The sequence below is a fragment of the Buceros rhinoceros genome, unplaced genomic scaffold (assembly GCF_000710305.1).
Source record: "Buceros rhinoceros silvestris isolate BGI_N320 unplaced genomic scaffold, ASM71030v1 scaffold27064, whole genome shotgun sequence".
Taxonomy (NCBI): Eukaryota; Metazoa; Chordata; class Aves; order Bucerotiformes; family Bucerotidae; genus Buceros; species Buceros rhinoceros.
The window spans coordinates 8,866-17,772 of record NW_010406924.1 but is presented as its reverse complement, the minus strand read 5'-3'; the positions used below and the strand labels follow the sequence as shown (position 1 = coordinate 17,772).

Below are 8,907 nucleotides of genomic sequence, written 5' to 3'. Positions count from 1 at the left end.
CCCCGCCTGTCACCCGGGGCCGGACACCGCCCTCCTTGCTGAACACGGTTCAGTACCAGCGACCCTCCAGCGGCACCATGATGTCCTCCTCGCCAGACTGGCCTGGCAGCGGGGCCCGCCTGCGGCAGCAGTACTCCTCCTCCAAGGGCGACAGCCCTGAGATGAAGCAGCGCACGATGCACAAACAGGTGAGTTCGGGGGCTCTACCAGCTCCGGGCGTTGAAGGGGACAGGTGGGGCCAGCCCGACCTGGAGAAGAAATCAGCCAGTGAGGATTGCTGCGGTGGGAGGGGATGTCACGGTGGCTCTGAGTTACCGCATCAGGGCCAGCCCCACGGTGGCATTGCCTGTGGGGGACGTGCCTTGGCTCTTGCACCCAGCTTGGCTGAGACAGAGACCCTCCAGGGACGGGGACACAGACCAGTGTTCATTCCCCCTGTTCCTCCGTCACGTGGCACGCTGGCGTGTGACTGCTGCAAGGCGGTCGGTGGCAGAGACATGAGGACGATGGCGGCTGTGCCTCTGTCCTGCGCTACCATCTTGTCACAGCTTTGCCTCTCCATGCCCAGGCTCTCATCCCATGCCATAGTCAACCCCGCGCCATCTCCCAGACCTGGACCAGGCTCTAATCTTCTCTTGTAACTAAGAGTCTCCCTAAAAGTCTCCCTGCTGCTGTTCCTGTCCCAGCGGAGCCACAGCACTCCTGGACACTCGTGTTTGCTCTGAGACCCTCCTGTCAGTGCATCTGGGGAGGTGAGAGCGGTAAGGAAGTAGCGTGCTCCCCACCAAGAACGAAGTTCCCGCTGTGCAGAGCTCTGCAGGGATGCAGGTCCCAGACCACGTGCTGGTCTGCGCAGAAGCAGATGTCACAATTGGTGGTGCTAGAATTGAAAGCAGTAGGTCACAGACCCAGGGCCCGCTGGTTTGCCTGGCATGGATAAATTGTTTTTCTAGTGCTCGTTTATTCATTCTGCATTGCAGAACTCACCCTGTAGAAAATTAACACAGTAGGGCCTTTCAGTGCCTAAAGGAAGAGTTTTAAAATTAACACAAACCCAGAGAACGTGGACGACTGGCAAGAGCTCGCTGCGCCTCAGCCCAGCCTCAGGGTCCAGGCACCGTCCCGGCAGTACGGTGATGGAAGAGCAGCAGAGCTGGTGTAACTACCTCTGCTTTACACGGCAGCCGTGGAGGCCTTCGTCGGGGCTGCCCGCTGCAGGCTGTTGTATCAGCCCCATCTGAGGCTGCTCCGTGCACCCGGTATCGATTCATAAGCGCTGGCATTAGCAAACATGCTGTGTAGCCCCGTGGTGCGATGTGGATCAATACTCATTAGGTGCAGAGGGCACAGAGCTCTGCGAGCAGCAGCAGCCCCTTTGGTAGCAGAGTTTCTTCCAGAAAGACAACAGTGACCTCCTGGTGACCTTCGGAAAGCCTTGGCCAAGTTGTGTTTGCAGATCTTTCCTCCACCCACCCCTATTTATTCCCTCAAAGTTTCTCTCAAGACCTGAAATTCTCAGCTTCTCCCACCCTTGACTGTGCATTTGACTTGGGCGTTCGTGGCGTCTGTAAACCCCAGTGAACCTGCTCTCTCAGAGTTGGTGGCATTAAATGCTGTGTGAGGACAAAGAGGTCCCATTTGATGGCCATTTTAGTGGACATCCATGAACATCGTTCCTGCCAGCCAGAAGCACTTCCTCTCCATCTGCTGAACTGACTTCCAGACTGTCCCAGGCCAGATCAGCTGTCCTTCACTTCTTCAGAGGAGGAAGGAAGAGGCAGAAGGACTTGTGCGCAGTGGGCTGAGCTCTGTTCATAGACATCCTTTAACCAACAGTCTTCACGCTGCTGAAATGAACCTGCGTGGCCACTGCTCCTTGGGCCCGAAATCCTGAGCAGCCGTGCCCGAGCTGGAGGTGCAAGAAAAAGCCAAAAGATGCGAGCTGGGTGAGGATTTATAGCAAGTGATGATCATGAGCCAAGCCTGAAGCTTCTGATTGAACATTCTGGAAGTAGAAGGCCAGACTGGAAGATGGCATGGGAAATCCCCCAGCCCCAGTGAGGTGATGAAACCCGTCCCCGCTCCTGGGTACAGGACCTCCTGTTGTGCTGCTTGCCAGCGACTGGGCTTCTCCACTGTCCAGAGGTTTCGATGCAGGAGAAGGTCCCTGACATTTCTGACTCGTTAACTTGATTTCCCTTGACCAAGTCATCCAGATCCCTTGTGTTCTTCCAGGATACTGTTTCTTGCAGTTTGTAATGAGCCAGGATGGAGGGCACATAGCTGGAGGTGCACGTCCTCGACCTCGTGGTTGTAAAACACTTGGGCAATGCTCTTTGCAGTCCCTGCCCAGGCTACGGCTGAGACGCGGCTGCCGTGCCCCTGGCTCCTGCCCCTAGAACAGCGCTGCTCCCCGAGCTCGCGCAGCTGCAGGAACACACCTAGAGCTGGACTACCAAGGCGTCGAGCATTTAGACCTCTCCGGCATCATGGGTGTAGTCTCAGCCAAAAGGAAACCTTTATTTTCCAAGAAGGCACCTGACCAAAGGTAGTGTTTCAGTCTGCACAAAATCTCCACAGCAAGGAAAATGATGGTGCAGTGAAAGAGGCTGGAGAGGTTGGTGAAACCTCTGCTCGCGGAGTGAATATTCCAAATCAAGCCGCTCCATTTGCCTGCAGCTCAGCGCCTTCTCCAGTCGTGTCCTCCTGAGGTGACAGGACCTGCTCACAAACCCGGGCTGTCCCTTCCAGCAGGACTCCGCCGCAGCACATCGTTGTATGTCTGTTCCGTGGGAGCGGCACAGGGGAGAATTTGGCCCGTCAGAGGCCGTTAGACCTCCAAGAACGTGCAGGTGCAGAACAGGAGTTGTTCCTGCCCTAGCCCCGGCCGCTCTGGTAGCTCAGGCTTGTTCGTGGCTGTTTGAGCAGCGTGGGAGAGGGTGTGCTTGGAAGGAAATCCTCTCTCTGCAGCTTCATGACCATTTGTGTTACAGGTTTTTCTGTTGTTACGGTGTATGTTTCATTGTAGGCCCCTTCTCCTGTGAACCCCAGTGCCCTGGACCGCACTGCTGCTTGGCTTTTGAATATGAACATGCAGTTTTTAGAAGATGAAAGCATTGACCCAGATTCCAAGCACAGGGATAAGCTCAGGAATAAGGACGAGCTCAGCCAAGCAGAAAAGGTAAAACCTGATTGGATTGAAACAAGTTTCTAAATAGAGAGAGAATTTCCTTGAATGTCGCTCATCGGAGCACCCTGGGGGCAAGGTGGGCTGCATGGCTGTCACTGCCTAGGAGAGAGGGCTGACAGGTCGCTCTCTGCCTGGCTGCTCAGCCTCACAGGGCGCTTCTGGGGAAGGTTTGGGAGGTTTTCACACACTGTGACTGGGATTACCCTCTGATGAAAGCCAGTAAGAAAAGCAGGAGCCAGGAGTCAGATGCCGGTGCTGCTCCGCAGCAAACTCTGCAGCCAGCCATGCCTGTTGCTGTCCCCATTCCTGCCCTCCCGGCTGCAGGGGAAGAGAAGCCCACCTAGAGGAGAGAGGAGAGCGAGGTCCAGGTGGCCTCGTGCCTCACAACAGGGACTGTAGCGAGAAGCAGCTTCTGTGTCAAAGGGTCAAACAGACCTAAATATTAAGACCAGCTTCTGGTCTCAGAGACAGCACTGGGCTGGGGTGGCTTTGCTGTTGCCCTGACAATGCCCTGAGCTTACAGATGTGTCACACAGTGTCACACAGACCGGGCCCTGACCAGTCTGCGGCTCTGTCAGGCACCCACCGCCCGGGAGAGACCCTGTGCTGCTGGTGAAGCGGAGGGTGCTGCTCACATCCCGCCTTCCCAGATGAGCCTGTGGTGGGGGAAGCAGGGAAGAGACAGGAGGCCTGGCCAGGGTTGATAAAGCAGGGTTAGAAATACGGATGCAGCAGTCGAGAGCAGAGAAGATCCCGTCTTTGCTGATTGCTGCTTCTGCAAGGTGCTTTCTCAGCAGTCTGGCTTTTCAGGACCGTGCCGCTGGGCACAGTGATGGCATGTGTTCTCGATGTGACTCTCCTCTGTCACAGCAGCCCCATGTTACCACCCGGTCCCACAGAAGTGTAGACATCATGCTCCATGAACACCCTCCTGTTTTTCCAGCACAGGTGTACTTCTGGCTTTGTTACGGTCGCCTTCCTGTTCTCATTTGCCGTGCTGCATCATTTCAGGACCGTCACCTGTTAAATTCAGGTGCAATGCCACAGGCAGATATCATAGGGAGGTACAAGGTGACAGCTTCCAGCTGCCCCAGGGAGAGCCTGGCAGAGTTGGATGGGAGTGCAGCCCATTTCTTACTGGCTTTCTGCTCCTTGGGTATTCCTGTAAATACACCAAGTCGAACTGATCAGATAGCGGCTGACACAGAAAAATGTACACGCTTAGCAGGCGCTGCTTGCAGAGGTACAGAAATCTTAACTACCATCGAAGCAGAGACACTGGTAGGCAGCAAATCAAAGGGAAGGTGTTGTCAGACTGGTGCATTGCTGCATTTAGTCACTGAAGGGCTCCTGAAAGGGTTCAGTGCTCATTTGAGTCTGCAGCGGAGACGGCAGTGGCGAGCGTTGCTGTTGTCAGTGGAGCTGCAGCGAGGCGAAATGCCGAAGGACCACACACCAAGAAACGTGTGCTGGCCTCCTCCAGCTCCCGCGGGCGGGCAGATGGCCCTCCGGCATGGCCGCGATGCCTGCCAGGCATCGCTAATCCCCGTCCTGGCACCCTTTCTGTCACCTGGGCTCAGTCTTCACCAGGTGGGCGCTCCCAGGCACTGCCTCATTTCCGTGCCGTGAGGCCACTGCCCTGGGACATGCTGGGGTCACCCTGTCCTATGCAGGGAGCACAGGCAATGGTGGGATTACAAACTGTGAGGGTGTTGCAGCAAACCAGTCCCAGTTCAGAGGGACCCCCACCCTCCGGAGCCTGCTCTCTCATTCTCATGCAGCATCTTCTCTTACCTCGCTGTCACATCAGTCACTGACATTAAAGATCACCATTAGCATAATCTCTCTCCCCATTACTGTAAGACGTGAATGGTAACCGGGAATGAGACAAGTGTTCTAGAGACAGGAGCGACTCCTGCGGTCTCTGAGGCCTCTCTGCTATCATTTGAGCTCACTTATGCTGCTCCTATTTTAAGGCTAGGGTAGGTATTTAATCTTTCCTGTTCAAGAACACCTTTCTGTCTGACCTTAGTGCTTCTGTGCAACTGTACCAGCGTTTGTGCTCCTCATCGCTCCAGGTTACATGTGCAAACTGTGTCGTTTCAGTGCTGCAGTAAAAGCTTTGCTAAAGGAAAAACCAGAGTGATCTGTCCGTGCCCAGGCAGGAGGAGCTCGGAGGACCTGTCCATCTGCCAGCCTGGCGGTGCAGGAAGACCAGCAGCATTAAATATCAGTCCTTGGGAGCTGCAGTTCCTTTTGCTGTCAGCCCATCAGTTAGTGGGGTGAGAGTAGGAGAGCAACGTGGCTGTCCACGGGCCGGGTGTCTGGCTGAGCAGTGCATGGGCAGCAGCCTGGCTGCCTTCTGCCGCCAGCCGGAGCTGACCTGCTGGTCAGACCCCCAGCAGGACTCTCAAAACTGGGACACAACCGAGTCCATCGCTGGAGCGCTCGCACAGGCGATGGTCGAGGGGGAAGGGCAGCTTCTCAGCTAGCCAAGGCACCGGCGCACTCCTGTCGCTTCATGAGTATCGCTTGCAGCGTTGTAGCAGACTTCGTGACTCAGGTGGGAGGTTTTTTCCCATTTCTGACGCTTTAAAAGCAGCTTGTCAAATTATCAGCTGCTGTTAAATATTCTAAGGTTATTCCAGTTGAGATTTTTTTTAAAGACTATTACAAAGATAATTTTTTAAATTAAAGTGGGTTTTTCTGTACAGATACACACAAGATTTTCCTTTAGCAAAGCAAGTTGTACTGAGTGCTGTGCTTCTGCAATAGCTGAACCCAGTTTTACTGAGCTAGAAAGCTCAGTAAATTAAAAGCTTAATTTTTTAATTGCTTTATGTGATTCTGCTGTGGATTTGTAGCTCCAACTGAATGAACAGTACCACTGTGGGGTCTTGGCTTTATGCAGCAGCTCTTCTTGGGCTGAACCCTGGTTTGACACCCGATGGTGTAGATCGCTGGGCCCCGTGAGCAGGGCTCACTGTTCACTGCCCCGCTCACGCCAGCGAGTTGCCCTCACCTCGATGAAGGGTGCTTGCCTTGTGCCAAGGTGGCAGTGGCCTGTGCCGGTCACTGCCACAGGGCCCTAGGCACTCACAGCTCGTGCTCGGCTTCCAGCATGTCCAAAGCACCCACATTTGTTCCTGTAGACTGAAGAGCTCACGTGTAAACCCAAAACCCCACTGGTGCAGCTCCCCCTGCCTGCGTTCAGCCCTGTGCTCTCAGTGTGAGGATGATGCCAGCCGCGTTTGCCATTTGCTCACTCTAACCTGCATTCCCCATGTGAAATGCCAGACTCTGCTAACAACCCATTCTCTGAACCTGCCAGTGACCTGCCCGCCCCGTGGAACGCAGCATCGCTCCTAGTGCAGTGTGGAGAAGACTGAAGAGGAGGTGTCGGCAAGCGGGGTTTTCTGATACGGGTTTGCAGCCAGTTTAATGCAAGAAGAGGGGCATAAGCGGTTAGGGGGAAACCCTGGCAAGGGCAAAGCCCTACTAGGTAACATGCCACATGTGTTTTCTCCTCCTGTGTCTGTCCTTGCGTGCTGTAGTATCAGCAGGACCTAGTGGTGCTGCAGGACAAGCTTCGCATCTCCAACAAGAAGCTGGAGGAGTATGAGACTCGCTTCAAGTGCCAGGAGGAGACAACACAGAAGCTGATGCTGGAGTACCAGGCCAGGCTGGAGGAGAGCGAGGAGAGGCTCCGGAGGCAGCAGGAGGATAAGGAGATCCAGATGAAGGGCATCATCAGCAGGTACGGGGGAGGTGGGAGTGCTGGGGTTGATGGTAAGGCAGGCAGCCTGGCTGGCAGTAGAGCTGACCCCTGTTCAGGAAAATCGGCTTTGTTTGGAGGTGCAGGCAGGTTCCCATGGCTTTTTTCCAGCATTTATCCACTTTCTGCCCCTCTGGGTTAGAGCCCTTGGGGATGGGGGGGGTTGTTCAAGCCCTGACTCTTTGGGTCCCCCCATCAGTGTTACCTGGGACAAGGAAAACCCCAACATTTTCCTGGTTCACAAAGGCAAAACTTCAGGGGGGGGATTGCTGGCAGCCCACCCCCGTTCTTGGAGGATCTGGCAGAGAAGAGTAGAGCCAGAAAAAAGACTACTTCTAATCCTGGTCTGTGTGAAAGAAGAGGTCGTGCCAATGACTGTGTGTCTCCTTTGTGCTCAAATGCACGACTGTGGGTCCTGGGAGCATCTTGGTCTGTGCCTCAGCATTGCGATTTCAGCTGAGATGGTTTGCCCTGGTGTGGATGATGGGGGTTGCTGTATGAGGCTGGTCCCACCTGCAGACTAGCTGCTCTAGTACCTCAGACCTCTTCCTGTGTGCTTCAGAGATGTACATCACCCCTTTGCTTCCTCGGTGTCAAGCACTAAATGCAGACGTCATCTCTATCAGTCACTCAGGGTGGCTGATTCAGACGTGTATGAGACCAGTATCTGCGCTTGGCAGAGCCCAGCAAATGTGATTTTCTTCTTGTCTGTTCGGCTACCAGACTGATGTCAGTGGAGGAGGAGTTAAAGAAGGACCATGCAGAAATGCAGGCTGCTGTGGACTCCAAGCAGAAGATTATTGATGCACAGGTGAGTCCCCCATACCAAGGGCTGCAGCACTTTTCAGAGCGAGCCTGCCATCATGTACCTCCCTGCTGTGCAGCCCCGCAGCTCCAGCACGGCGAGAGCGTGCACCTGGGTGAGTCAGCACCAAGCTACGGTCAGTGACAGAGCCGGTCACACCTCGGCAAGATGCGATTTTCTGTCACAGCATTCACATTCCTACAGCTGTTTCCAGCCTTGGAGCACGGCAGGTGACACAGCGGATGTCGGGGGTGGCTGTTTGCGGAAGGATCATGCCCACAGTTCAGTCAGTTTGTAGAAGGATTTACATCCTCGTTGGCTCAGTCTGAGGGCGCTGGAGCCTTGCTTGGTGCTTCATGTTCCAGTAATACTTACAGGGTCTGGAAACAGGGACACACAGCCTGGCCAGGGCAAAGCCAACATGTTTTTTCAGCCTTTGGGTTGTGGCTTGTGGGTTGGGGAAGCTCAGTTATTGCTGTAGCTCACAGGGGCAGAGGAGCATCAGGTGGTGGGTGCCAAACACTCTGCTTGGAAAAGAGAATCTGGAAACACGGCCCATTATCTTTTAATTTGTCTAGGCAGAGACAGCATCTTCTCAGCAGCCCGGCCTTCCAGCAGGTTGTGGCTGGGTGATAGCACACTCCAGGCTTACTCCTAACAGCCCTATTAATCACTTGCGAGTCACTACGCATGACTAATTTACTGTATGGCTAATTAAAAAGGAGATGAGACAGTAGTAACTTTGTAAAAGGAATCACTGTTTTTCTGTAGAGTAATTTGTTCCAAGCCTGTAACTCATCATGTTCCCTTCTGCACTCGGCGAAGCCTCGCAGCTCCAGTGACGTGCGTGAGGTGTGAGCGGCACAGCCTGCCAGCAGCCCTCGACGGGCTCTCCTGGCTCCTGCCACCCGGGGAGGCTGGTACCAAGAGCCAGCCTACACTGGGCTCTTTCTGCCATCTCAGACTGTTCAATAGTGATGGACGTGGCCATACATGGACCTTCCACGTTACACCCAGTGCCCCTTGGCATCGGTTCTGTGCCCTCCCTCTAAAGGCAGGCAGAGAAGGATGGTGACGATGGTGACTTGCTCAGTGTCGCAAAGAGCCGGAAAGGCAGAAGCAGGATGGCGCCGGACG

The 8,907-nt window shown here is 54.6% G+C and overlaps 1 protein-coding gene across 1 annotated transcript in view; it reads left to right on the top strand.

The window, feature by feature from the left end:
- The first annotated feature begins 8 nt into the window (after nucleotides 1-8).
- The window catches only part of LOC104491829 (disabled homolog 2-interacting protein-like), a 9,866-nt gene continuing 967 nt past the window's right edge, over nucleotides 9-8,907 (top strand). Inside the window, exons 1-4 of the mRNA XM_010134302.1 lie at nucleotides 9-188; nucleotides 3,029-3,181; nucleotides 6,745-6,947; nucleotides 7,689-7,776. Of these exons, the coding sequence (XP_010132604.1) occupies nucleotides 78-188; nucleotides 3,029-3,181; nucleotides 6,745-6,947; nucleotides 7,689-7,776 (555 nt within the window). The 5' untranslated portion in view covers nucleotides 9-77. The remainder of the gene's footprint in view (nucleotides 189-3,028; nucleotides 3,182-6,744; nucleotides 6,948-7,688; nucleotides 7,777-8,907) is intronic.